This window comes from Micromys minutus (genome assembly GCF_963924665.1).
Source record: "Micromys minutus genome assembly, chromosome: 5".
Taxonomy (NCBI): Eukaryota; Metazoa; Chordata; class Mammalia; order Rodentia; family Muridae; genus Micromys; species Micromys minutus.
Genome location: NC_137974.1, coordinates 51,758,144 through 51,770,825, shown reverse-complemented (window position 1 = coordinate 51,770,825; position 12,682 = coordinate 51,758,144). Strand labels below are relative to the sequence as shown.

General features: G+C 42.6%; 1 protein-coding gene across 1 annotated transcript in view; it reads left to right on the top strand.

The window, feature by feature from the left end:
- KAT2B (lysine acetyltransferase 2B) overlaps positions 1-12,682 on the top strand; it is an 89,852-nt gene that overhangs the window by 42,987 nt on the left and 34,183 nt on the right. The window contains exons 3-5 of the mRNA XM_080916963.1: positions 3,038-3,183; positions 7,606-7,698; positions 9,376-9,557. Coding sequence (XP_080773089.1) covers positions 3,038-3,183; positions 7,606-7,698; positions 9,376-9,557 — 421 coding nt within the window. The remainder of the gene's footprint in view (positions 1-3,037; positions 3,184-7,605; positions 7,699-9,375; positions 9,558-12,682) is intronic.

Genomic DNA, 12,682 nt, shown 5'->3' with positions numbered 1-12,682 from the left:
TTTCAGTCAGTTGATGTCAGTCGGAAGCCTTTGGGGCACAGACCTCATTTTGGAAATAAATAGGCTAAAATTTTTACATCAGTTAATTGCAGAAATGCTTTTTGTTGTTGTTGCCACTCAAGCCTGGCCTTGTGCTAATCATTCTCCCGCCTAAGCCTCTGCATGTGTAAGTGTGTGCCTCACTGATCCCATCACCTAAGCCTCTGCATGTGTAAGTGTGTGCCTCACTGATCCCATCACCTAAGCCTCTGCATGTGTAAGTGTGTGCCTCACTGATCCCATCACCTAAGCCTCTGCATGTGTAAGTGTGTGCCTCACTGATCCCATCACCTAAGCCTCTGCATGTGTAAGTGTGTGCCTCACTGATCCCATCACCAGCTAGCTTCTTCAAATGTCAGTCTGTTGGGAGCCTTTAGCTTCCCTATCTCCAGCACATAAGGGCAACACCAGAAACGTCAATTGGACTCCTAAGACAACGTGACAGTCTTTCTGAAATGACAGCTGTCCTCACCTTCCTCTCCATCAGGATTCAACCATTCCTTTCTTAAACTCCAGACTGCCTGCTTTGTTCCCAGGGAAGTCTAAAGAACCCACATCTCTATGAGATCCTAAGATCACTTGCCTGAGTTACTCTCTCCTTGTTCCTTTATGTAAATTGTTCAGACACATCAATATCTGGGAGGGCTCGGGGTTCACATTTATGGCACACTTCTCTTTCTTAGGGGCTGTTTGTTAGAATCAAGCATATTAGACTTATCTCTGGACCCTAGGCATTCAGTCACCCTCTACTGATGCCAGCACCCAGGGGTGCCACCCTCTAACTGCAAGGCAAAACTCTGCACTGGTAAGCACCTTGTGTTGACCTAAAGAACCACTGATTACTTAAAAATCGTTTTATTTATTTTTTTATTTTCTATGTATGGCTATTTTGCTTTTTTATATGTCTGAGCACCACAAGTGTGCCTGGTGCTTGTGGAGGCCAGAAGACATCAAATCCCCTAGAAGTAGAGTTACAGTTGGTTATGAGCCTTCATGTGGGTGCTGGGAGCCAAATCTGGGTCCTGGAAAAGCAATCTGTCCTTTAAACGGCTGAGCGGTATATTCAGCCTTCTTAGTCTTTTTAAAAGCAGACTTTGATGTATGCAGTCATTTTTCTTTTTTTTTTAAGTTTATTTATTTTTTTTATTTGCATAGCTGCTGAGGATTGAATTCAGGGACTCCTGCACGCTAAGTGAGTGCTTTGTGAAACCATACCAGTCCTAAGAAGGCATGCTTTTTAAGACATTGTCGTTCTTGGGGCGAGAGAAATTTCTTAGCTATTGAAAGGACTTTCTGCTGTAATAGAGTAGTACCCAGGTCCAATTCTCAGCTCACAAATGTTTGCTAATGTTAGTGTCAGGGCATCTGACCCTATCTTCTGGACTCCTTCAATAACAGGCAGATGTATATGCGTGCATTCAGGCAAACATACACACAAAAGGATAAATGAATGAATGAATGAATACTTTTAAAAGTTAAAGAAATGATTCTTTAACTTTTTATGTATTGTATGTTTAAAAACTGCCACGAGAGTGGATTTTAAATATTTTCTCACCACTAAAACTGGTCATCTCTCTCTCTCTCTCTCTCTCTCTCTCTCTCTCTCTCTCTCTCTCTCTCACTCTCTCTCTCTCTCTCTCTCTCTCTCTCTCTCTCTCACACACACACACACACACACACACACACACACACACACACCACACACACCACACACACCAGGCAAAGATGGAAACAAAAGCAGGCAGATCTTTCTTGAGCTTAGAGCCAAAATGGTCTACATAGTGAATTCTAGGCTAGCCAGGGGTGCTTAGTGGGGCGATGTCTTAAACAAATAAAGCAACACCCCCCCAAGGAAGATAAAAACTAGTAAATTTCAATATGAACATCTTTAGTGATTAATCTGACACAGGGATATTTAGTGTGGTGACATATGAAGACACATGCTGTATGGTTACAGGTATGCTAGCCTGGGGAAGGTAGAGTCTAGACCATTTGTAGCAGCATCAAATCAGACATGGGAGCACCAATGAGGCTTTTCTTACTATAAATAGTTTTTACTTAGCATGCAAGTAATGGGATTTGTGATGCATTTTCATGTGTGTATACCATTATTCTTTGTCCCAATCCCGGACCCTTTGAGGCAGAGTCTTATTCAGTGATCCAGGCTCTTCCTAAACCGTCAGTTCTCCTGCTTCAGTGTCCTGTATGCTGAGATAGCAAGCATCCGCTATTCCCAGTGCATTCTGGGATAGCAGGCGTCCATTGTGCCCAGCTCATCGATTCCTTTTGAACTTGATAATGCAAAGATGTAGTATTGATGCTTGTGAATTCAAATGGATTTATTAAGATAAGATTACAAAGATTGCTTTGGCCTCTGTAATTTTAGTTTATCGTGTGTGTATGCCTGTTTGTGTGTGTGTGTGTGTGTGTGTGTGTGTGTGTGTGTGCGCTCGAGAGTGATACAGTGTGCTTGTGGAGGCAGAGGACAACTGTTTGGAGTTGGTTCTCTCCTACAGTGAGAGACAAGGAGATTGAACTGAGGCTGTTAATCTTGAATATTTATACCCTCACCCACTGAGCCAGCTCACTGTCAGCCTCTGTGCTTGGCTACTTATTGTGTGTGTGTGTGTGTGTGTGTGTGTGTAGGTGTGAACATGCTATGGCACATGTGAGGAGGTCAGAGGACAGAGTCTTGTTATCTGTTCTTTCCTTGTACTGTGGGCTCTGGGTATTGAACTTGGGTCATTAGGCTTGTGTGACAAGCGTGTTACCTTGCTGACCCATCTTGATGGCTGCACTATTTCATGTTTTTGTATTTGGCACTTTGCTTTGTAGTTCACAATTGCCTGGAATTTGTATTCTACCTGTCTCAGCCTGCCAAGGGTTAGGGTTGCAGGTTAGTCCCATCATGCTAGGTAATAACTTTCTGTTTCACTGTGGATGATGGCTATGACTATTTTGTGACTTCTTACACCTCTTCCTTTGGTCTCACCCTAAGCTGCTCATGTTTCCCACTTGGAGAATGTGTCAGAGGAGGAAATGAACAGACTCCTGGGAATTGTGTTGGATGTGGAGTACCTCTTTACCTGCGTCCACAAAGAAGAAGATGCAGATACCAAACAAGTTTATTTCTACCTATTCAAGGTGAGATTTTAACATTTTATTTATTTACTTACTTATTTATGTATTTATATTAACTTACTTGTGTGTGTGCACGTATACACATGTCATGGCTCACATGTGGAGATTAGAGAACAGCTTGTGGGGGTCACTTTTGTCTTTCCCACATTGGGTTGTCAGGGATTAACTCAGGTTGTCAATATGGTAGCAAGCGCCTTTCTCTGCTGAACCATCATGTTGAGTTCCTATTACTGTTTAAATGACTTATTTTATTTTTAATTATTTGTATATGTGCACGTCTGTGCAGGAATATGTGCACATGAGTGTGGGAGCCTACAAAGGCCAGAGAGACTGTTGGATCCCTTTGAACTGGAGGTGTAGTGTTGCAAACTGTTGGATGTCCAACATAGATGTTGGGAACTGAATTTGAGTTCTCTGGAAGTATAGCAAGCACTCTTAATGACTGAGCCATTTCTCCAGCCTTCTGATTTTTATTTTTTGAGACATTGTCTTATGTAGTCCATGCTGGCCATCCTGTTTCGCTGAGGCTTACATTAAACTGACTTTCCTGCCTCTACCTTTTAGGACCTAGAATCTAGGTGCTGACATTTCAATTATGGGCCATAGTACCTAGTGTGAAGTGAGATTTCTGCCTTTCCAAAGCCTTTTATTTTTCTGTTGTCATGCCAATGAGCTGAGTGCCTTGTGCAACGTGTGGATAGAAGGCACTCAGCTCTTTTCCTGCAGCTCTGCTTCTTCAGGAGTCTCTAAAATGCCTTCATATGCCAGTGCAAGACTGGACATCCTGACTCACATATGCTCTTAGATTTCTTTCTATTCACCAAACAGGTGTTTAGCTCAGCCTGAATCAGAGATGGCACTGAGGTTATCTTGAGGGACAGAGCTGTAACAAGACAAAGTTCTTCCAGCATGGAGTCACATGTCAGTCAAGGATATGGTCAGCGAATCATCAGCAGTGGTTTGATGATGTAAAAGCCTGTGAAGAGCAAAGAGCTATTCCTGACAGGGAGCTTTCCAGGCAGAGAGTGTTGTGTAGGCACAGTAGTGAAGCCATCAAGATGGAGCCTGGAGACAGGTGTCCAAGGAAGGAAGCAGAGCTTCTGGGGAATTTTGAGTGTTCTGAGCTGCCTTTTTTTCCTTCACATAACTCTTCCTAGGTGATGACTGGGGACACTTTGTCAAAGCCTCAAAGGAGTCATCAGACGGACAAATAAAACAAGAAATCTGAGGGCTGGAGAAATGGCTTAGTGGTTAAGAGCACCTAGTGTTCTTACTGAGGCCCTGGGTTCAGTTCCCAGCATCCATGTTCACAACTGCCTAGAACTCCAACATCCAGGATGTACCTTTCTGGCCTCTGATGGCACCTGTACACACGTGTACATTTGTATACACACAGCCAAAACATTTATACACAAAAAATTTTATAAGGGGGTCGAGGCCCCAGGTTTGGTGGTTCTCAGCTCAGGAGAGGGGGAGGAGGAGTTGTTAAAAGATGACATCCCGGGTTTCAGCACCAATGTTAGGTAAAGGATGAAGAGAGTGGGGGGATATGGCCCATGGAGATGTGGCAAGGCCTGGGGGCAAGGGAGATGCCTTTGGGGGGGCCCATGTTGGTCTCTGAGGGACCAGTCACATGGCAGTATAGTACAGAATAGAGTTTACTCAGGTCATGGGGGAGTTAAGAGGGTACTAGAGGCAGAGAGAGAGAAGAGTAGAGAGATAGAGAAGGAGAGGTCAGCTATGAGCACATGGAGGGAGTTGGGGGAAGGGAAGAGGGAAAGAAAGGGTAAGGGTAGGAAAGCAAGAGAGCAAGAGGGAAAGAGCAAGAGAAAAGGGGGCAAGCAGCCCCTTTTATAGTGTCAGGTAACTGGGGCAGAGCATTCTTGGTTATTGCCAGGTAACTGAGGGGTGGGGTTTACAGAATCCTAACAGAGAGAGGAAAAAGAAAAAAAAGTTATAAGAAAATAGACAAGAAAGTAAAACCTTTTTAAATTAATTTATTTATAAGATATTATTATAGCTCACAAAATTTGTTGCATAATAATATATGATAAATACACTTTTTTTTCTTTTTCTTTCTTGCTCCATAGTTTCCCCTTCTCTTTGTTCGTTTGTTTCTTTCATTTTCTATAATTGTATCAACTGAAGGATAGGGGATGGGTAGAAACAGAAGGAAGAAGGACAGACTGAGAATACTTTTTTTTTTTTTTTTTTTTTTTGGTGGGCAAATGCACCCTACTTCTTATTGAATCATCTATCTAAGAAATCTCCAATACCTATGGCTCCAACGACTGTGTAGTTCTCGATTTTCTTTTCTCATATAGGTTTCATTTTGTTTCCTTCTCTCCCGGCCAAAAGCCAAGTTCGAGAATGCATTAAAAATTTTTTAGGGTACAGTTGGAATATTCCAGACGGGATGGAGTGGGTGGGGAGTGAGTCACACAGCATCCGCAGGATAGGCCCCTCAGGTGGCACCTTGTGGACATGGCTGTGGGCTGGAGTCACTTGACTCAACCCTGGCAGTTTGTTGCTGTTAGCGCTTCTTTGGAGAATGATCTTCATTCAGGGAAAACAAGGACTGCAGTGCTGAGGCTGGTGTTTGTGCTGGAGCAAGCGCCCCAGCAGCTTTTGCTGTCCTGCAAGTCAAGGTGCTTTCTATCCTGCTGGCCATGTGCTTGCAAGCCTTAGTTAGACCCAGCCAGCAAGCACTTGCCCAGGTCGGAGCACTGTGGCTTTTGCCCTCCCTCATCTCCAAACTGCAGGATTGATAATTTGCTTCTAAAATCAGAATCCAAGATGGCCAGTGCTCTCTTCTCTTTCTGCCACCCCCTTTTCTTTCTTTTCCTTAGATCAGGTCTTTCTGTGTAGTTTAGGCCCATCTTTTTGTTGTTGTTTGAAACCAAATCTTCCTGTCTACTATGGCTAGCCTGAAACTCAATAGGTAGCAAGGGCTAGCTTTGAATTTGCAGCAGCCCTTTCTGCCTCCACCTCTTGAGCGCTGAGATGATCGCATGAGCCGTTATGCCCAGATTCCAGCTCTATGTTTTTATATTTGAAAAAAAAAGAAACAGGTTCACTGTCTCCCAGTTCATATAAATTTGCCTCAAAACTAAACATTCAGTGGATCAAGTTTCTGAGGGGATGAACTAGGAAAGAAGATCTTATTTAACTCTAAAAATAAACACAGGAAAAAAATTCATGATAAATCCTGTTTAGTTTTGTTTGGAGATGGAGTCTCATGTAACTTTAAACTCACCATATAGCTGAGGATGGCCTAAATATCCTGATCTTTCTGCCTTCACCTCACAGAGGTCTGGGATTCTAGGCAGAGCTACAACTGACTCATGATTAATCTTTAGCATTGCAAGCACACACAGTGTTTACCTTTATTACAATCATTTTTTTTTTGTGAAAAAGGACATAGCACACTGAAAGTGTCAGTAACTTGTCCATACCCATAACTTATATAGGGCCCCCTACAGGTATTGTGCTCTGTGGTGAAATATTCTCTTTTTTGTACCTTTTTCTTTCTTTGGAGCCTTTGATCCTGGGGCTGGAATTAGAAGCAGTGTATTTGGTTTGTGGGCACCGAGAACACGCACCTGGCATCCGCAGAAGAAATGGAAAAAGACAGAAGTAGAGAAAGCTCCTTCCAAGCTTCTGAGCCTGTGCTCTTGTCCTTCTTTATGCAGAGTGGATTCTGCTTTTTCTAGTATTTAAGACTGTGAGAGCTTCAGCTCCTGTGGTGGCCTCAGTGAGTCTCACTGGGCCTCTTGGTCCCTAGCAAGCAGAAATGGGCGAGAAGGGGAAACTAAGGGAAGAGGAGAGAGAGAGAGAGAGAGAGAGAGAGAGAGAGAGAGAGAGAGAGAGAGAGAGAGAGAGAGAGGTGGGGATGGGGGATAGGGGGTGGTGGTGTTAGAGGATCCGTGCAGAGTAGTCCAGACTGCTCAGAACTTAGAGGTTGCCTAGCTCTGTTTAAAGGCATGAAGGCAAGATTGTGATATCTAGGAGTTTGACTTAAGGATTAATTCATATTAATCAATTCATTAAAAATATATATATGATGACTTCTCTTAAAGCTTAGGTATATGTTGGATGGGGGCTGGGAGGAAAGAAGTAGGTATAATGTAGAATATATTTGTGTGTTTGTGTATGTGTGTGTGTGTGTGTGTGTGTGTGTGTGTGTGTACTCAGGCACACATGTGCGTTTTAAATGCTAGATATGGTGGTACGTGGTAGATACCTGTAATCCCAGTACTAGGAAAGCTAAGGCTAAGAAAGAAGGGCCATGACTTTGAGGTCAGCCTGGACTATATAGGGAGATACTATCTCAAAAATCCAAAACCTGAACCACATAACTAGAAACATACCATTAATAAAAGCCTTTCAGACTAAAGTTTGTTTTAAAAAATGATTTCTTTGCAGCTCTTGAGAAAGTCAATTTTACAAAGAGGAAAACCTGTGGTGGAAGGCTCCTTGGAGAAGAAGCCGCCATTTGAAAAGCCCAGTATTGAACAGGTAAGAGGAACTCTTTTTACATGAATTTAAGGCTGAAGGCCCTGCCAGCTTTTGTTTGCTGGGCCAAACCCAGAACCAAGAGTCAGCACCCACGATTAAGCTCCACTCTAGCCTGAGGAGCTTTTATGTTTCTTCCCACATTTCTGTATAGTTCTTACATCCATCTCCACTCTGCTTCAAAATGTTCATACAAAGTCTGTAGAGATTCATGGATAATCTGGCACTGTGTTCTAGGAGTGCTGTGTGTAGACTCCACTATGTAGGAAAAATGAGCAGAACGTGTAGAACGTGCGTTTTCATGCTTTTGATATCTGTAAACGAAGTCTCTGTTCTTTTATTTGGCACTGTTTGAAAAAGCCTATTGAAGAGAGGGAATTCATTAAAGATGTGGAAAACATTGTAACTTGGTGGGACTTGGGGGGGGTTAATTTTAATTCTAGCTTTGTTTCTCTTGCTGTGATAAAATACCTGATTAAAAAAAACCAGTTTCTGAGAAGTGTTTATGAGAAGTTTACAATCCAGATTACAGTCCTTAGTGGGGAAGTTACAGTGGCAGGAACTCCAGGAAGCTTATCATACCACATTTACAGTCAAAAGCAGAAGGAAGTGAATGCCTTCAGGTTTGCTGTGTTCTGTTCATGCTTAAACAGATCAGAACCTCTGTCTTAGGGAACGTTGCTATCCACAGTGGGCTGTCCCATCCCACATCAATAAACTGGATTAAGACCATCTCCTGAAGCCATGCCCAAAGGCCACCCCAATGTAAACAGTCACTGTTTAAGACTCCTTTCCCAGGTGATGACTGAAGGTCTAGTCAAGTTGACAGAGCTAACCATCACAACGTGATACCAGCGTCTTTTTTTTTTTTTTTTTTTTTGCAATAAACTTTTCTTTTTTCCTCCTCCTCTTCATCTTTGTTTTGTTTGTTTGTTTGCTTTTTTTTTTGTTTTTGTCTTTTGTTTTTTGAGACAAGGTTTCTCTGTGTAGCCCTGGCTATCCTGGAACTCACTCTGCAGATCAGACTGGCCTCAAACTCAGAGGTCCATGTGCCTCCGCCTCCCAAGTGCTGAGATTAAAGGAACGAGTCGTCACCACTTAGCTAAGAATATGTTTCCTATTGATTCTAAACTGATAAGACGCCTTGTTCTTTTACGTGACAAGATGGGAGTGCTTTGTAGAAAATTTAGATCAATTTATATCCCTCTTGGAAAAGTACAATCTCTGAATGCTTTTTCTTTGTCTGACATTCTTGCTAAAACTACAAGAAGGTTATTTAATGTGTACACTTTAGTGTTTATCTCAAGATAAGGTAGTGTTTAGTGAAAGGTATTGTAGCAACCTTTTAAAAATTTCACAGACAGAAACATTTATCCAAGAACCTCATTCTGAATGTTTACTTGTTTAAGGGGGTTTTGGCCCCTCCCGTGTTTGTCAGTGATTTTCTCTTTGCTGCTTCAGATTGAAGTGGAGACAGAATGATAATTCTGATTTTTTTTTTTTTTTTTTTTTTTGTCATTTTTACTGTGATCAGAGGGGAGATTTCCCATGGGCAGTATTGATTCTTTTGAAGCAAGAGAACAACTTTTTCTTTTGCGAATACCAGTGAGGTGACTGGTGGTATTCAGAGTTAGTGTGGTCATATAGCTCCATGAACATTCTGTTTTTCCATCTTTTCAGGGTGTGAACAACTTTGTACAGTACAAATTTAGTCACTTGCCATCAAAGGAGAGGCAGACAACAGCCGAGCTGGCCAAGATGTTTCTGAACCGCATCAACTATTGGCATCTGGAGGCCCCATCTCAGCGGAGACTGCGGTCTCCCAATGACGACATCTCAGGATACAAAGAAAACTACACAAGGTAACTCAGCTCAAATACTGCAGCCTGGCTCCAAAGAGGACCTTCCAGGCATGAACTTACTGTTTGCCTCTCACGTGAGGATTGCTCAGTTATTAATCATCGCACTGGGGGAGGCTGAGAGAGGCAGATCTCTGAGATTGGCGGACAGCCTGAATGCTTTTCAGGACAGCCAGAACCATACAGAGAAACCCTGCCTTCAGAAAACCAAATCAAACCAACCAACCAACAAACCAAATCAAACCAACCAACCAACAAACAGAATCAAACAACCAAACAAAAACAAACCAAAATAATTAATGTAGGTTGGCACTTGGGAACTATCAGGAAATGTGTGGCACATAATAGATACCAAAGAGTAGCAAAAACAGACACTGGGCTTTCAGTGAGCTCGGGGCTTTTCTCTGGTCCCACTTTTCCCTATCTCTGTGAGCTTGTGAGCTGTAGACCAGTCTTCTCTTCCCTGACTCTTAGTTTCTTCCTCTGTGGAGCCGTATCCTGTGGGAAGTTTGCACTGCTATCTGGCATAAAACAGTTACAGGGAAGATTTTGGGCTTTATTTTCACCCTCCCCCCTCCAGTGCTGTTTAGAATCTGTTGGATTGTGTAGTTGTATAATAGTCGAGATTAATGGACAACTGAACTAGAGTGTTGGTATTTGAGTGGGACTTTTTGTTGGTATTTTGAGTGATAGCATATGGTAAAAACAGGGGAAGAGTCTTTTGGTGTTCAGCATCTCCAGTGGACCACCAAAGGTGGAGCCAACCATGTGAAGAGAAACCTGCCCAGAGCGCCCGTATGCACTGGGGCTGGTTCATTTCTAGATCAAGAGCCTCTGCTTATAATAGGAGGAAATGAAGGTGGACGCACTTAACTCTGCATCCTCCTTTATGCCCTCTGATGAAGGGAAGCAGGGAGAATAATCCAGTTGGGGGTAATTAAGAAACACACTTATGGAACACTATTACCATGAAAATGAGGCAAATAGGATTCTCTGTGGTGAATACTAGACTCAGAGATGAATAAAAGTCTGAAGGTCCCAGGAGGGTCAGGAGTTCAAGACCAGACTGAGCTATAGGAGACCCCACCTCAAAATATACACTAAAAGAAGCAGATTCAACCAAAATGCTTGCTACTATTATGAATAAAAGAAAAGCCATTTTAAGTTTTAAATTATTGTTTAGCCAGTTGTGGTGGCACACTATTTTAATCCCAGTACTGGTAGAGGTCAGTGAATCTTGGAGTTTGAAGCCAGTCAGAGTTGCCCAAAGAGACCCCATCTCAAACAAACACGTCAATGAAATGATTCATACATATCATTTTTATAGCAGAAATACCACTTTCTTGACTGTCAGATACCCATAATGCACTTTACACCTTAGGCACCACTGCTCAGATACAGATGTGAAGACCAGATGACAGCCACATGTGCGGTTAGTTACCTCCACTGAAAACAGTAACTTAGCTAGCTGTAGTGGCACACGCTTTTAACCTAGCACTTGGGAGATTGAAGAAGGAGGGTCTTCATTCCAGCCTGAATGAGACTCTGATTCAGAGAGGCAGGTAATAAATAACAATTTTTACTTTTTATCAAAAGTATTGCCATTTCTCTATATCAGTTTGGAAACTTGCCTGTGATTAAACAGTCTGCTTCACAGGGTGTGGAGGATTGGCCTGGGACTGCACGCACTGCAAGCATGGCACCGACTGTGTTATAACTCCAGCCCTGTTTCTTCTCTTTTCTCTTTCTTTTTTGTTTTTTGTATTTTAATGTCAGATTTTAAGTAGTGTGAGGATAATCAGAGTCCCATTGCGCTGTGTTTCTGCTTTACCAAGGTTCACAGCCAGCTTTCTCATGCATTTATATTTCATGAGGAGTCCCCACGCTGACTCCGTCCCCAGATACTCTTTCTACCATACTTCGTGAACACAGTTGACTTACAACAAGATTGGCTTCAAAAGAAATGAATTTCGGGACTCTAGATAATAGATAATGCTTCCTTTTTTTGATCATAGAGTTATTATTTCAATAAATAAATAAAACTCAAAATTGTTACAAAATATTACTTGAACATAAAATATTAAGAGAGACAGTTGGCCAGCACTCAGGAGGCAGAGGCAGGTGGATCTCTGAGTTAGAGACCAGTCTGGTCTATAGAACAGGTTTCAGAATAACCTGGGAGGTATATGACAAGTATGTATGTATGTATGTATGTATGTATGTATGTATGTATGTATGTATATCCTTATGTATGTGTATATGTCTATATATGTCTGTCTGTCCGTCTAGAGGAGTGAGCTGAGGGAAGGAAACAGAAGTAGCATAGTGTTTTAAGACTGTGAATCTGGGGAGATGGCTCAGTGGTTAACAGCACACACTGCTCTTGCAGGGGACTGGTGTTAGGTTCCCAGCACTCATAGTTCCAAGGGATCCAACACTGTTTCTTCTCGGGCATTAGGCACACATGGTACATATACATAAGTACAGGCAAAACAGCCATAACACACATAAAATAAAATGTAAAACGAAGAAAAGATTCTGAATCAAGCAGACACAATAATACTATGCTTCCTTCCAAGGAGGGATTCATACTTGTAACCCCAGTGCTCAGGGTCTGAGGTAGCAGGATTGCTGTGAGATCAAAGTCAGGCTAAGACTGTCTCAGAATATAGGGCTGGGGCAGAAAACAAGCAAGCACCTTTTTCCTTGTCTCTTTCTCTGCCTCTCTTCACCCTTCCCTGTGCAGCTCAGATTGGTGTTGAACCTGACATTCTCATGCCTTAGCCGACCATGTAGGGGGAATTATAGGTGTGTGTGATCGTGAAAGTCTTCCTGCAAAGAGACACACCATAGCTACTATACATTGCCACTATACACGGGACACTCTGGGATTAGATACAGGATGAGGCCACAGAGGTGTGCAGACACATGCCCTTCATCCCTTTTCTTGCTTCACCTTACCTGTTAGCATCCTCACTGGATGGAGGAAGGCTTTGATTTTCTTTGAACAGCAGCACTGGTCTGGGGCAGGATGGTTTGCACAATGACACATTCCCATGGGGTCTCCTCTGCTTAATGCTGCACTCTGGGAACCCCATGATCTCTGCTTCTTGCTGTTTCTTGGAGTT